The sequence below is a fragment of the Falco biarmicus genome, chromosome 4 (assembly GCF_023638135.1).
Source record: "Falco biarmicus isolate bFalBia1 chromosome 4, bFalBia1.pri, whole genome shotgun sequence".
In the NCBI taxonomy this organism is placed as follows: domain Eukaryota; kingdom Metazoa; phylum Chordata; class Aves; order Falconiformes; family Falconidae; genus Falco; species Falco biarmicus.
In genome coordinates, this window is record NC_079291.1 from 67,025,044 (window position 1) to 67,040,888 (window position 15,845).

Sequence of the window (15,845 nt, forward strand, 5' to 3'; positions counted from 1 at the left end):
CTCCCCACACCCACCAGCTACCTGCCCCCCCTGGCTGCCCCAGCATCCTCAGACCATCCGACACACACCCAGCAACCCCCAGCCACCCTGTGTGCCCCCCCAGGCTGTGCTGCTCCCCCCAAGTCACCAATAGGAGCTGCAGGGAGGTGGCAGTGGAAGCCTCAAAAAGGATTTGGGGACAGCAGGGGACGAGGCTGGCTGGACCCTCCCTTGCACAGCTCAGGGTGCCTGTGCTGGCCAACAGCCCCCTGGGCACGGCCCTGCGGGCCCCCCCCCCCCCATCCATGTGCCCCCACAAACATGGCCCGTGGGGATGGAGCCACTTGCGCCTGCCCTGCGCCCTGACCCAAAGCCACTCGCTGTGGCCCCCAGCTGAGCCAGAGCCCCCCAGGGTTGCACCCACCCTGTGGGCTCCCTCCTTCACCACAGGTGTTGCAGGGTTCAGGGGCTTGGGGGGGCAGAGGAGCAGGGGAGGGCGATGGCCTTCCCCCGGGAGCCATGCGGCTGATGCACAGGCTGCTCCCCGCTCATGCTTTGCAATTAGCTGGAGTGGCTTCTGGAAAGGGCCAGCAGCCCCTGGCTGCTGCCCTCGCCCGCAGCGGGGACATTTTCTGCTCTTCCCACGTCTTCATCACTGGGAAGCGCTTGCAGAGAGCAGGGGACTGGCAGGGAGGTGGGGGGGTGGGAGGCTCTGCCAGGCTTCGCTGCGCAACAGGGCTGCCCTGGTCCTGTGCCTCCCAGCCCAGCGGTCTCGTTTGCTCTGATTTCATCTGCCTCCAAAGCCAGGCCTGGCTCCTGGTTGTTTATATCTGTCTGGAGAGCTCAGGCAGTAAAAAGCACAATCATTTTCTTGCTTCTCTGCCAGTATCTGCAGCAAGCAGGGGGAAAAAAAAAACCAGCCTTAAAGGGACTTTCTGACCTCAATCAAGCAACTCACCCTTCCTCCAGCCCTGGGGCTGCTGCTTTTTTTCCAGCAGCTCAAAGGAATCAGAGCTCCTGGTGAGCCTGGCACTGACCCACAGCATCCTGCTCACCCCAGGGCTCAGCAGGGCTGGGCTGTCGCGTCCCCCCGGTGCCAGGTGGGCACTGGGCTGACCTGGGCAGAGCTGGGGACTCCTACCGGGGTTTCCTGCTGGTGTGCCCGGATCGAGCGCAGGCGGAGGGTACAAGCCCCATCCTGGTGAGGTGGTGGGGCGATGCTCCAGCATGGCTCACACCAGCTGCCCTGCATGGCCCTGGCCCACCTGGGGACCAAGCCTGGAGCTGCCTCTGCCTTTCAAGCTCACTCTCTGCTCTGGCATTTCCAGGGCTTTCCACAGATGCTGATCCCCAACACCCCCCCCCCCCCCCCAACCCTGCAGCCTGGCTTGGCGCAGAGGGGTGAGGGGGCCCACCACCAAAACCCACCCCTGCCCCATGGTGGGCCCTACAGCTGCTCTGCCGTGCCGGTACCCTGGGGACCCTCGCCTTTCCCCAGCCCACCCCAGCCCTGCACCCCTCCAGCGCCAAAGTGGCCGTAATGCCGGGGCTCCGTCCCTGCGGTGCCGGCATCACGGGCTCCATGCAGAGCAAACGCGCCTGGCTCCAGCTTCCCGAGGAGCCTCCTTGACCGGGTGGAAACGGCCCCGTGCTCCGTGCTCCTGCCTGTGGAGGCCATGCTGCCGGCCAGGAGCTCTCCCCCCACGCGAATCGGCACAAACAAAACCGGAGCCTCCCCAGAGGTCAGCCGTGCCCTGGGCAACGTGTGGCCGCCTTTGTCTTGCCTTCTCCTCGCTGTCTCCTGCTCCCTGGCAGGTGATGGGGTGAAAGCCAGTAATTGCTCTAAGTGCAATCAATAAATCAAGGTAATAGAATTACATTTGCTGTTGCCATATTGGGAACCACTTCTCTGCTCTCTCCTCTCTCCACCCTCTTTGCTTTTGTTTTTACACTGCTGCAGAGCACTGGAATGAGCCAGGCTCCTCTCCATGCTCTCAAGGCGGCTCCAGCAAGTCCCTGCCTGGCATGGGCAGCTCTGGGTGCACATTCCCGGGGTCTGGGGGTCTGGGCACCAGATCCCCATGGAGGTCATGGGCATTTTACCCAGTGCCATGGGCAGAGGGCTCCAGGGACCATGGGCATCCTGCCGCATGGGAACAGGACTGGGCACCCCATGGCATGGGGATGGGACCGGGCACCCCGCAGCATATGGATGAGACCCAGCACCCTGCAGCATCAGGATGGGACCTGGCACCTCGCAGCATGGGGACGGGAGGGAAGCCAGGCACAGAGCAGCAGCCCCCACCGGCACTACACCCACCGCAGCAGCGTGTTTGCCAGCAGCCCTGGGGAGATGGAGCCACTTTCCTCTCCTGCACAAGTCTCTGGTGGCTGGGGGATTATTTTCATCTCATTTGCAGCCTGTCTCAGGCTCTGGAGAGTTAGCTTCATGTCAAGGGCTTTCCCCCGGCTGCTTTTAATCATTACTTAAAGGAAAGCCTCCATGAACAAAGGCTGGATTGCAGCCTCGGGCGTTCCACGGGCAGGGGGGACCCTCACAGCATCTCATTGCCGCACTGCTCTGCAGGGCAGCATCCTGCCCCACTGTGAGATCCCTCCAGGCCCTCCTGGTCACCCCACCAGTCACCGTGGGCTGTGCACACTGCTTGGTGCCCCCACAAACCCATAGACTGAGCGATGCTGCTGGTGATGGCCAACTTGAGAGGGACAGGGCATGAGCAGGGCTGGCCCCTGCCCTGCCACTCCCCAGCAGCACCCGATTTACATAACTTTTCTAAACTGTGCCTAATTAATCACCTTACACCTCTGGCACTGCACTAGGGGAATCAAGTGCTCTCCAATCCGTGAAGGATTAATTAGGAGAGGAGAACACGTGCACACACAACCAAGCACACGAGCGACTTGCCGGCAGCGCCGAGGCAGCTGCTGCTCTCCCACTGCAGCACCAGCAGCTGCACCGCAGCGCTGAGCCCCTCCAGCCCCAGGCCCAGCTGCCCCCTCCCCATCTCCCCTTGGCATCAGGGCTGGGGAAAGGGCTGGGATCATCCCAGGAAGGTGCTTGTCTGCAGCTCCCCTGCCTGAAGCCGGCCGAGACGCCAGCCCAGAGAGGGCAGAGCCACTGGCCCAGCACTGAGCAGGATTGCAGCAGTGCGGGGACAGCCCTGCAGCAGTCTCCCGTGCCAAGAGCCTGGGATGGCCGCTGGTCCCTGTCCAACCTTCTTGCCCCCAGCCCAGCTCCTCTCCAGGCTGGAGGTGCCTCTGGCATGCCAGTGCTGTGGCTGGGAGAGCCAGCGGCACAGCAGACCTGACCTTCGCCATCCATCTGCCGGAGCGTCTGCGGCCATCGCCAGCCTGGCAAAAACAAGGGTCACGGGAAGGGGGGAAGACGGCAGCTCTGGCATGAGACACAGGCAGTTGGGCGGGAGAGCATGGGGGAAGCAGGGGCTTGACGCACACTGGGTTTGGTTTCAGATTAATTACGGAAACCAAATGAAATGTTAAGCTGTTGAAAGCCAAACAGGAGGGCTCAGTCAGGTTGTAGCAAGAGGCAAACTTCGGGCAGGAAGGTGGGGGTGGGCGGTGGTGACATGTCTTAGCCAGGCCCCGGCAGCTGTGATTCACCGCAGGCCGCAGAGGCCAGGCAGGAAAAACCTGGACCTTGTTAGTGCTGATTTAGTTGTAAACGGCAGGGAGCAGGACCCTGGCCCGGGCACCAAATAACCCCCGCGCCACGATGGGCCGGAGCTCCAGGGCAGTGATGAGGAGGCCCTCTGGTGCGTGGCCTCCCCCACCCCGGGGAGACCGAAGCAGGGGTGCTTTGGTGGAGCGGGCTGCTCCCACAGCCCCTCTGGCTCGCCCTCCACTGCCATCGCCGAGCGGCCGAGGCGGGGGCTCCGCGGGATGGCAAAGCTGCCGCGGGGGTGCCCGGCCGAGTGCAGCCCTCAGCGAAAGCTCGGTCCCCAGGGCTGACTGCTCCGTGATGGCGGCGCTGAAACCGGAGGGGCACGGGGTGGCCGGTGGCCTGGAGGGCTGCGGACCCGCGACCCGGGACCCCGCCAGCTCTGCCGGCCCACAGCCAGCCCGGTGCGGGGCCGGGGGCCCAAAGCCAGACACCCTCCTAGGCCGCGCCCTACGTACCCCCGATGGGGCAGCGCCGCGCCGCTTCCCCCGGTGCCAGCCCTCGGCCGGCGCTGCCCCGGGCCGGCCAGGTGTCGGCAACGCGGGGATGGGGCAGCCCCCGCTCCCCGCCATGTCCCCTAGCGACCGGGCCGCTACCGGAGCCGGTGCCAGTGCCGCTGCCACGGCCACGGGGGAGGACCATGGCATCCCGGCATGCCCCGCGCCGCGGCGGCCCTGACGGCGAGCTGCCCCGCCTGCCACGTCCCATCGTGCCTTGCGCCGCGCCCGGCAGCGGCCGTGACGTTCGCGACACGGCGCGGCCTCTTCCGCCCCGCCTCTCCTAGCCAATAGACGGCCGGCTCGGCCCACGGGGACGAGGAGGAGCAGCCAATGGGACGCGAGGGGGCGAGGCGAGGCGGCGAGGAGCCGGAAGTGCCCGTCAGCGCCGTCGTCGGGGCGCCGGGGGCGGAGCGGGTCGCGGGGCGGGGCTCGGGGCGGGACCTGGGGGCGGGGCCTGGGGCGGGCCGCCCTCCGCCGCCGCCAGCCGGGCCGCCGCCCTCGCCCCGCGGCGCCGCCCCCGCGGCCGGCAGCCCCGGGCCCGGCGCTCCCCCGCCCGGTGCGGGTCTGGGTCCGGGCCCGGGCTCGGGCTCGGGCTCGGCGCGGCGCGGCCCGCCGCAGGGAGGATGGGGCAGCCGTGGAGGCCGGCGAACGGCAGCGGCCCGGCGGCGCCATGACCGGCGAGAAGAAGAAGAAGAAGCGGCTCAACCGCAGCGTCCTGCTGGCCAAGAAGATCGTCATCCGGGACGGGGCCGGCGTGAGCGCGGGGGACCGGGGGGGCCCCCGGGGCCTGGGGGGGCCGGGGAGGCCTGGAGGGGCGCCGGGCCCACCGGAGTGAGGCGCAGTGTGAGGGCCCGGCGGCGGGGTGCGGGCGGGGGCTCCGGGCCGAGGCCCCCCGGGGGCAGGAGCCGGGGCCGGGCCTGGGCGGCAGCGTGCGGGGCAGCCTGCGGCTGCCGGGAGCGGGGGCGCAGCCGGGCGAGGCCTAGTGCCGGCCTGGCGGCTGCCACCCCCCCCGTACCCCCACCGGGGGCGCCGCGCGGCGGGCAGGGGCCCGGCCACCGGGGCAGCCCCGGGTGTGCCGGCAGCTCGGGTGCCCGCCGCGGGGCTGGCCGGCTCGGGGGGCGGCCCTGGCCGGCCCCGGGGCCGCCGTCCTCCGTCGGGATCGCTCTCCGTTTACCCGGGCGCAGGGGCCGTGAGGCGCCGGTAGAGGCACACGGTGGCCGTGGGGAGGCAGACGGTGGCCGTGCAGATGGCCACTTGCCTTCGGGCCTGCGGGCAGCCCGGTGCTGCGGGAGGCCCCGCACAGCACCGGCCCCGCATGGGCAGCTTTGGAGCGGGCGCCTGAGCTCAAGATGGTCACAAGCCCTTTCCCTCTGGCCTTGCTCCCTGGGGAGCAGGTAGCTCTGGTCCCGAGGCCCTGGCCTCTCCGCCAGCCTTTAACATCTTTTTACATCTTTTTCCCTTTTTTTTTTCCTGTTGCATCTTTGTATTTTCCAGCAGCAGCCGTGCATCCTCTAGAGCGGTGGTTCGGTGGGGTGGCCGCTCGCTCCGGAGGAGATAACTATCCTAAATTGTTTAAGGACCCTCACGCAATAAGATGGTTGATAAGTGGAAGGAGTGAAGGGGTTAGATCTGGAGCCGATCCGTAAAGAGGAATCTGTTAATTTTGTTGTGGTCTTGTGGTAGAAATGTTTAACTGCTTGAGAGGGTAAGGAGGGATGATGGAAGAGGAGGGGGCTGCTTTGTGGAGCAAGGTGGGTCATGATACCAATACTCTTACATTACTGGCTTCGTGCCACCTTGCGGCTTCTCCCTCGGATGCAAAATGTTCTCTCATTTGTGTGCAATAAAACTGATTTCTTTTAATGGCCGTGTCCCCCTCAGGTAGGGTACCTCTTGCGTGGATGCTGTCGATTTTATTGTGAAGCAGGCTTAGCCTGTCGGCGGGAGACAGTTTTTAATAGAATCTGTGAACATAAACGAGGTTTCAGCAGAGTAATGTCTCTTGCTGCCTTCTCTTGTGTCTCAAGTAACTTAACTGCTGTGTTATCTGAAATGCAGTATTACTTTGTCAAAACCTGGCAGGGTGTGACTGGGGAGAAGATTGCTCTTCGTGTGCCAGGTTTCTTGGAATTCCTGTCCCTGAGAATCTGTCGGGAGGGAATGCTGGAGGCAGGATACTGGTACAGATACGTCTTTGGTCTAGTCCATTAAATAATTTGTATCTCAGGCACAGAGTTGAAATGTTAGTCAGCTGGGAGGAAATTAATGCAGAAGTCCATTCCCTTAGCCTAGAAGAAATGCCCGTGATTTTGAGGTTTCCCATACCAAATCCAATATCCCTTTGAATGTGAGATTTGTGCAGCTGATGGAAGTTTTTTTAACTTCTGAATACTCTTCAAGCGGCTGGAAGCTTGCAGGGATTGCAGACATTCCAGGTGGTTTTATTAATAATGTATCAGGGTTGAACTACGCTTCTTGGTGAGTTGAGATCATGTGGTTTGCTAATATAAGAAATGGGTTCCTGTGGAACAGCGCAGTGTGCTACGAAATGTTTGGCCTGTGCGGTTCCCTGATGAAATTCAGCTGAAACCTGTGTGCTTTCCTCCCGTCCCTTGCAATTTGTTTTCCTTGTCAGCTCGTGACTTTGCAGGTGTGTCCTGCGTGGCAGGAGAAAACCTCCTGGACTAGCCACTGAGATTTGGCACTTGGAAAAGTGACAGAACAAACGCTGCCCTGAAAGCGCCATGAGAAATGTTTATGGAAAGAAAGATAAGCAAGGCCTCGAGGTGTGGGTTGTTTTTTAACTGTGCCTTTCCCCCCATGCTGGGTGGATGGAGTTGGTGCTGAGGAGTAAAATTGCCTTCCCAAACTCCCAGCATGTGCACATACTGCTGTCAAAATATGTAGAGAATTTAGGTGTTTCATTTCCAAGTCCTTATGGCGAAGATTGAAAGGATGATAAATTTGGTCATGTTTAGAGAAAGAATAATGGTGTCAAAGATACTAGTTCGTTGATAAAAAATTTGAAAACAATCAGCTTTGTAGGAGAGGCGTGTGTTGGTAGACCCCGGATGGAGAGATGCTGCAGCATGAGCTCACCTGTGCTAGACAGCGTGGAATCACCTTGGGAATGGCTTAGGTCAGAGTTGACATTTCAGCCTCCAACCACGTACGTCTCAGATCTCTCACAGATCAGGATCCTGTGGTTTTGTTTTTTTTTACTTACGGAGCTCTGTTTTGCAGCGACAGGGGATTGGAGAGCCCAGCGTGTACCACGCCGTGGTGGTTATTTTCCTGGAATTCTTTGCCTGGGGGCTGCTGACCACGCCGATGCTGACGGTGAGTAGGTGTCCCTGGAAATAACGCTGGCTCTTGCAGACTGGAATTCACCTGGGGTTGGCGAGCGTAAAGATCTTAACAGAGGCCTTGGGAGCAGAAGAAGCAGAAACCAAGATGCAGTGGTTTGTACCTGCAGAACCTGGAGCTATAGTTATTTTTTATGGAGTTGGACAGTTATTTTCTTAATTATTGTAGCTTAACTTGGAGAAAACATGATTTAGATTTTTGAAAGCTTTTGGAGAATTTCAAGGGAGAAGTGAAAGACCTGACCTGAATTTACTAGAATTTACTTGTAGTTTGCTGTCATTTATTGTTGGCTTTTTTCTACATATTTATAAAAGAAGTGCACTTGGGAGCTCGATGAAAGCAAGTTGAGCAAAGCTTTGACTTTTTATCTGAAGACTGCACCTTTTACCTTACGCTGACTTATTTAGGGATAAAAGAGGGTTTTGTTGAACTACTACCATTGTTGTCTGGTGTGTCAAAGCACAGAGACAATTTTCCTGGCAACTACTTGTTCTAGGCTTGTTCTAGGAGAGCCCACCAGTAACTCGTTCAGCACTTGGCTGAGTTAGATGTAACGTAGTTACATGGGCTGCAGAGACAACTTCACCATAAAGCTGGGTACAGAGGGATAGCTTTATCAAAGAAACTTAAAATCTCATCTTGGGTATTCGCCTTTAATTAAGGAGCCGTAAGCTTCTGATTTGGCAACTTCAGGAAGAGTTCTCAGCTTTTGAAATTCATTTTCTGGTGGTGGTATGCCAGCTCACATTGGTGTCTAAAGTGCCATGCATATTTTTGACCTGATCTCTAGGTAACTATGCAGGAGTCTTTGTTTATGCAAAGGCATTTAGAAATAGTATTAGCGTAGCAGTATAAAATGCAAATCCAATGTGTAGACAGTACAAAAGGGGGGAGAGAGCAACAGAAAAGTTATGTGGTTGCATGAAGTAAAACCAGAGGGAAATCAGATGGTGCAGGAGTGGAGGAAGGCATGTTTCAGATGATCTTAGCCTTGCCCAAGCATGCTGGAATAATTTGTAGACCTGGGAAGCATTAAAGAAAGTGGCTGCCTGTGTTGGAGAGGGGAGGTAGAGCTCTTCATGTAGGTACGAGGTGGCGTTGGTAGTGTATTTCCCATTTTCCCTGTTTTCCGCTCTTCCAGGCATCGAGCTGGCAGGTGCTTATGGAAGTTCTGCAGGAGTTGCTAGCTCTGGGGTTTTGTTCTGTTTCTTTTTTTCCACAGGTGTTACACCAGACTTTTCCTCAGCATACATTTCTGATGAACGGCCTGATTCATGGAGTCAAGGTAAGGAATATTCCTTCCAGGCTTTCATTTGAATCTGCCATCAGTGCAAAAAGTGTTAAGCCATTATAGTCTGTGACATTTGTTGAGGTTAACCAGTATTTCACAGATAAATGTTTTTATTTCAATTTGGGGTGCTACTGGCAAACCTGACGCAAAATGAAGAATTGACAGAGCACAGACATTGGGTGGCGTGTGTTGATTTTACTGAGCAGTGTTAACAACATGCTGCTTGTTGTCGTGAGTTTGGGGTTGTAACAGCTGTGTGTTTCAGCTGAAAATATTCTGATCAGCATGAGATCAGCCCTGTATCCATATTCAGGAACATAACAAAACGAAAAATCAATGACATCTGAACTTGTCAGTAATAGAAGTTGAAATGAAGCAGACAGAAGGTGAGGAGTACACTGTGGTGCAGTGAATTTGGACTAGACCAGCATTCCCAGAGCAGAATTGGAGGCAACTGTAGCAAACAAGCCATGTGTTCTGACTGGGGAGTGTGGCAAAAGGGATCATTAGGCCCTGGCTCTGGCAAGAGGATCTCAGAAGGGGTCCCAGAGAGGTTTGCTTCAACGTGAGCTGGGCACTCCTGTACACACTGAAGGGCTTTTCCCTGCCTGTCTCAGGTTCGAAAGACATTGAAAGGCATTGAACAAGGTTTGTGCTTAATGGTATTTCGTTGTGTCTGTTTTGCCTCCATCTAAAAGAGAAAGCTTTCCCTAGAACTGCAGCAGATGTTAATGTGATGGAGCTGTGCCAACATCTTTTTAGGCACTGGCAGGGCAGCTCCCTGCTGCACAGGGTCTGGGGAGACTACAGCTGCAGGCTGAGCAGTTGCAGAGAATGGCGAGTAATTGGAGCATTTAGCAGCACCTAGCTGGTGGAGGGTTTTTTCTTTTTTTCCTTCTCCCTGTCCCTAAAAGGATGTGAGCAGTTTAATGAACTGTTCTGTTCTGGTAACGTTGCCTGCTTGTAGAAAACAGGAATGGATTGTCTCCTCACATTTTTATCTTGTGATGATGTTGTCAAAAGCTCTTGCTGTCGACAATTGGCATTTGACTGAGGGATCTCTCTCTGCCACCCTGTCTTTTGTAGGGTCTGCTTTCTTTTCTAAGTGCCCCACTGATTGGTGCTCTCTCCGATGTCTGGGGCAGGAAATCCTTCCTCCTCCTCACTGTCTTCTTCACCTGTGCGCCAATTCCCCTTATGAAGATCAGTCCATGGTGAGTTTATCCTTGTGATAACCAAGGGGTTCTGAGGAGAGGAACGAGTGCAGGGCTGAGCGATGGGGGGATTTGCAGGTGTTGCCTTTGAGGATGAGGTGGAAGAACCCGTCTGGTGGAGAAGGATGCTCAGCCTAGAGACTGATTTACCTACCTGGTTCTACCAGAGCATCAGTGTCAGGAAGAAAGAGCCTCTCTTTCCTCTCCGAGAGCCTGTTCTCCTGATGGGTGTGTTACCACTACTAGGGGCACATTGGTGTTTCTTTCCTGTGCGGGGAAAATGAGTGATAAAACTGTGTGAGCCACCAGAGTGAAGCTTGGTGTTCCTGAGCGCTTTCTGGTGCAATGAAGTAGGGTGGACTGAAGGAAGAATAAGGGAGAGGTTCTAATCCAGGAGCTGTGGACTATCGTGTGGTTGCCCTCTGACTCTGCCTTTGGCAATGCCTGTTTCAGGTGGTATTTTGCTGTCATTTCCATGTCTGGAGTCTTTGCTGTCACCTTTTCTGTGATTTTTGCCTACGTTGCCGATATCACACAGGAGCATGAACGCAGCACGGCGTATGGCTTGGTAAGGAGCTGAATGTCTGTCTTGTCTCTTGAAAGAAATACTCGGGGCTTTGCAGGTAGGAGAGGTATGAAATTAGGATGAAAATTTATTGAACAGTCTGGGGACAGTATCAGTGAAAAGATGGTATGTGTTTCACCAATAATACAGCCTCCCTTTTTTCTTTTTTTCTTCTCCCTTTGTTCTTCTGTTTGTGGTTTAGCAAAAGATGTGGTTTAGTGAAAAGATGATATGTGTTTCCCCAATAATACAGTCTCCCTTTTTTCTTTTTTTCTTCTCCCTTTGTTCTTCTGTTTGTGGTTTAGCACAGAGGGAGAGGGCTAATTTCTATCTGAATACCGGCTGTATTGTTGCTTAGTCTTTAAACCGGCCTAGTCTGTGAGCTTCTTTGCGCTGGGAAAGGGGCCAGGCTGTGATGCTGGCATGTACACGAGTAGCCTGTGAACGTGCCCTTTCTGCAGGGCTACTGACAGTATCGCGTGTGAATTGTTCGGATAGCTTTAATTTCCCTTTGCTAGAACTTAGCCTAGATCGCACCAAGAGAACATGTCATCTTTCTGGCTGAAGAAGTCCCTGTTCACCTGGATTATCTCCATCAAAAGTGGCAAAACTAGTACCCTTGGGTTTCTCTGGAGGAGAAGACAGGCTGTATTCATGTTTTATGCTTTCAGGTGTCAGCCACGTTTGCTGCTAGTCTGGTCACAAGCCCAGCAATTGGGGCGTACCTTTCCCAAGCCTATGGCGATACGCTGGTGGTTGTGCTAGCTTCAGGTGTTGCTTTGCTGGATATTGGTTTCATCCTGCTGGCTGTGCCGGAGTCTCTGCCAGAAGAGATGCGCCCGGTCTCTTGGGGAGCTCCAATCTCTTGGGAACAAGCAGACCCGTTTGCTGTAAGTAATCTTGCTGTTCTTCTTCTGCGTGCTGGGAAGCGCTTGTATTTGCTTGAGTTCTGCTAATTTCTCTCAAAAGGCAGATGCATTCCACAAAAGGTGAAGGAGGCAAGGCTTAGATTAACCCCATAGAAGGTACAGCATTCAGCTGATGGTGGACTGCACGTACCTAAAGCTGTCTAGAAGCTTCTAACCACCATCATGTAGCTGCGAACCATCTAAAAGCAGTTCAAGATGTCCTGAAGCAAGAGCATCTCTCAGTGGAAATCTGCCAGTTGTTTGAATATAATTTCCATTACTTGGCAATAAGACTGTGTCAGGAGAAGTCTCTTGTGTTCCTGGCTTCCCAGGACCTTTGCTAATGATTATGAGCTTTGCAAAGTTTTGCCTCTTTTTTTTTTTTTTTTTTTTTTTTTTTTTTAACCTTTGCTTGCTAGGAAGATTATTTTGGCTGTCTGAGGAAAAAACAGTTCTTGACTATAAACCTGAGAAACTGAAAGGTAAAAATTCCTCATTCTAGGGTGTAAGTTGGTGCGTCTGTACCCTGGTCTGGTGTCTTGTGGCAGCGTTTGCATCTTCCTCTGAAAGCGCTGGTCTGGTTTCATTCAAGCATTTACTTCTTAGATATAAGATGGTGACTTAAGCGCTTGGGTTTGCTGTCTCTGTACCTGGAGAATATTTACTGTTAACTCCTTTCCCCCCGCCCCTACATTCTCCTCCCTCTTCCTCCTTCCACAGTCCTTGCGGAAGGTGGGTCAGGATTCTACAGTGCTGCTCATCTGTATCACAGTCTTTCTCTCCTACCTTCCTGAAGCCGGACAGTACTCCAGCTTTTTCCTGTACCTGCGACAGGTCAGTCTCTTGCGATGAGGTAAGGCTCTGAACGCAGGAAATTCCAGCCTACATCTACAAATACCATCTTAGCCGCATGTCCTGAGGAAGCTACTCTTGGCCAATAGCTTAGTACAGTGAAGCTGTAAGAAACAGTGACTTGTTCGAGCTTTCCTAAAAAACGTGGGAGCCTGGTGACCACTCTGTAGGCATTGCCAGGACCCTTGCTTGGCTTCTTGCTTGTGGTCTGCCTGTCTATCCCACCCCTGCCACCTTCAGGTGGTTAAGTTGAGCCCAGTCATTTAAAGCTGTTTTGCCAGCCAGAGGAAAATCTTCCATTTTATTCCTGTGGCAGCAGGGAGGTTGTGGAAGGTACGGTTGATTAAAGTTTAAATACCTGATAAGCAACGTCGGTAACAGTCAGTGACACTGATGGAGTGGCTTTTCTCCTACGGTAGAAAGCTCTTGCCTGAAAAGTCCCTCCGTGGTGTTTTCACAGGTCATTGGTTTTTCCTCGGAGACTGTGGCAGCCTTTATTGGTGTAGTTGGAATTCTCTCTATACTGGCTCAGGTGAGAAGCAATTTCTGCCTTGGCTCTAGCAGTCTGGTTATAAGAACATCCAAAATTTCTGAGAACTGGGGCTGGTGAGTTGTCAGAGTCGCTGTGGCCACACAGATGCCATCGGACCCATGCACGGCTACCTGCGGTCCCTCGCTCTTATTCTTTGAATGTAGCTGTTTGTGGAACAACAACAAACTGTGGTAAACTGCGGGGTGGCCCTATGTTACTCTGTAAAAGTCCATGGGTTGTGCCCTGCCGTGAACAGGGGTGGGCTGGTCTCTAACACGAAGTTAGAGTGGAGGAGTGCGTGTGCATGACAGCCGCTCTCACGGCAGCATGAGTTCTCTCATCCTCTTGTCTTCCAGTGTTGTCATGTTTCTTTGCACTTTGAAAGCACCTATTTTTCATTCCAGACAGTAGTGTTGGGAATTCTCATGCGTTCGATAGGAAATAAAAACACCATCCTGTTGGGACTAGGCTTCCAGATCCTGCAGCTTGCCTGGTACGGGTTTGGATCGCAGCCTTGGTAAGAGTTTGCCCATGTTTGTCTCGTGGCATTGGCAGGCTTCTCTCTCCGTGGCACCTCTGCCTGGCTGAGATAGATGCTGCCATGCTGCGATACTTGTCCGTGGCTGGCCCTCCGCAGCCTGCCTCCTAACTGCTGCCTTGTTCCCCAAGGATGATGTGGGCAGCAGGAGCTGTGGCTGCAATGTCTAGCATCACCTTCCCAGCCATCAGTGCCATGGTGTCTAGGAACGCGGACCCCGACCAACAGGGTGAGTCGCTTAGGGATCTGTCTGACGAGTGAGTTTGTCCCAGCAGGCGCTTGAGCCAGCGCATGTTTGAATTCTGAGCATTGGTGGGACCAGCAGGAACATCTTGTGCCACCTGTGGAGTGTCGCTTTCTTCTTAGCAGTATTTGACCACAGCTGATGCTTTGGGAGGGAGTTCTTAAAATTATGCACGTAGGTGTTTAGTGTTGCCTGCCTGAGGTGGAGAGGAGACTGATGCTTCATCGTTTGCCAGCTTCATGGTTTGTCCCCGAGTCCTCAGACTTGGCTGCCTTAAATTCCAGTTCCGTTGGAAGTTGTTGCTTGATGTGCCCGTGCTCATTTTATTCCCCAACGCAGCAAGCCCAGCATTACTGATTTTTGTAAAACCTGATACTGAGTGAAGCTAGTCACCAGCTAACCATTTCGTCTGCAGGGTGTGTGTCAACCCAGACCTGAATGTTTCATCCTGTCTTGAAATACGTAAGCATCCTTGAATAAAACCACTTTCTTCAGAAAGCTGGAGGCATACCTGCCTTTCCTTGCTCTGTCCCCAGGTGTGGTGCAGGGGATGATCACTGGAATTCGGGGTCTGTGTAACGGCCTGGGGCCGGCGCTCTATGGCTTTGTCTTCTATCTTTTCCACGTGGAGTTGAATGAAATGGCTGAGGTGGAGACTTTGGGTAAGGCCTCCAGACCCAACATGGCCAACCCTACCGATGAGGTAACCTCTTCAGCTTTCTTGTTCCCTTTGCTGGGCTGCTTCTGTCCTTGCACTCGAGCGTTAAGCGTTCCTCTGTTTCTCCTTACAGAGCAGCATTATCCCGGGGCCTCCGTTCCTGTTTGGGGCTTGTTCTGTCCTGCTGTCGCTCCTGGTCGCCTTGTTCATTCCAGAACACAATCTTGCACTGAGATCAGGCAGCCACAAGAAGCACAGTAACGGAGCCCAGACCCACCCCCACAGCCCGCAGGCCGGCGGATCAGACGGCAAGGAGCCCCTGCTTGAGGACAGCAGTGTATGAGGTTGGGAGAGAAGGAACGTGGCTTGCGTCTCAGCTCCAGATCAAGGATGGACTTAGCCAGTGGGAGTTTGGGGAGAGAGGGTGGGGGGAGAGAAGAAATGAGGTAACAGACTGTGCCGCTAAGCTAATGAGAAGGAACAGGGTTTCCCTTCAAGACAAATATACCCAGCTGGTACAAAAGTGGAATTGTATCATCTGGTGCTGATGGAAGGGGGAGAGATGGAGCTGCTCCACGGGAAGGGAGAGTTCCTCAAAGCAAACCCGCCCTTGTACGTGAATACTGAACTTCACGGTGTGACCTGCCAAATCCTCACCTCGCCAGCGAAAAATCAAGGAGCTAGCGTTGTCTTTGTTCTAACGTGAGCTAACTGGCTTGCCAGCCAGAATAAAACCAGGCATCTGTTACCTGCCCCATCCCCTTATGTAGCTGGTAGTTGCTGCCGATCCCGTCACAGCTCAGTTGACCAACCTGGGCCTGGGGAGAGGCTTTGACAGCCGTCCCACACGCCTGTGCTGTGGTCACACACAGAGGGTTTCCTTTCCAAAAGACACCCAGCGCCGGCGCGTGTGGAGGGTGGGCAGTGCAGTCGGCTGTGAGCAGGTCCTCGCTGCCTGAGGATCTGATGAATTTGCCTATTCTGGCCCAACTGAAAGAAACAAAAAAACATTCTACTGACTTCACGTTCTGATGAAGCCAAGAAAAATTTAGAAGTGAAGTTGCAGCTGATACGGGGGAGAATGGGCAGATGAGAGCAGGGCAACCACATGAATCCCAAATGCTTAGATGGTCAACAACGTTTGTATTTCTGTTTGGCTTTTCTTTTTTTGTTACACTGATGTAACATTTGTCTGTTGCTACCTCCACAGGTAGTAGGTAGAAGGATTTTTCAGAAATCTTTTTCTGGAACTGTAAGGGTTGTTGAGAAAATACAGTTCTCTGAGAGGTTGGAGAAACAACTAAACTCTGTGAAGCACTTTGATAAAGCATGGTTTCCTGAGAGAAAGGTCAAAGAAATAGCTGTTTATCTTGAGCACTTTTATGAAGCATGTTGATTTTTCCCCAGGCTCTTGCCATCTGATATTAAAACCAGATAATGACTGTAGCTTGGTTTTTCTCAGTGCGAAAGATGCTGATGGTGATGATTGCAATTGATT

The 15,845-nt window shown here is 54.4% G+C and overlaps 1 protein-coding gene across 2 annotated transcripts; it reads left to right on the plus strand.

Moving 5' to 3' along the window:
* The first annotated feature begins 4,639 nt into the window (after positions 1-4,639).
* Positions 4,640-15,793, plus strand: LOC130148974 (hippocampus abundant transcript 1 protein-like). Of its 2 annotated transcripts, none has more exons than XM_056338175.1 (12): positions 4,640-4,933; positions 7,423-7,518; positions 8,768-8,830; positions 9,923-10,050; positions 10,504-10,618; positions 11,287-11,505; positions 12,244-12,357; positions 12,836-12,907; positions 13,312-13,424; positions 13,577-13,674; positions 14,226-14,392; positions 14,481-15,793. In XM_056338175.1, the coding sequence occupies exons 1-12, from the start codon at positions 4,850-4,852 to the stop codon at positions 14,688-14,690; spliced, it is 1,479 nt and encodes a 492-aa protein (XP_056194150.1). In that variant the 5' UTR covers positions 4,640-4,849; the 3' UTR covers positions 14,691-15,793. The 2 variants fall into 2 exon arrangements, with proteins under 2 accessions (XP_056194150.1, XP_056194151.1); XM_056338176.1 differs by lacking the exon at positions 4,640-4,933 and adding an exon at positions 5,098-6,965.
* The last annotated feature ends 52 nt before the right edge of the window (positions 15,794-15,845 follow it).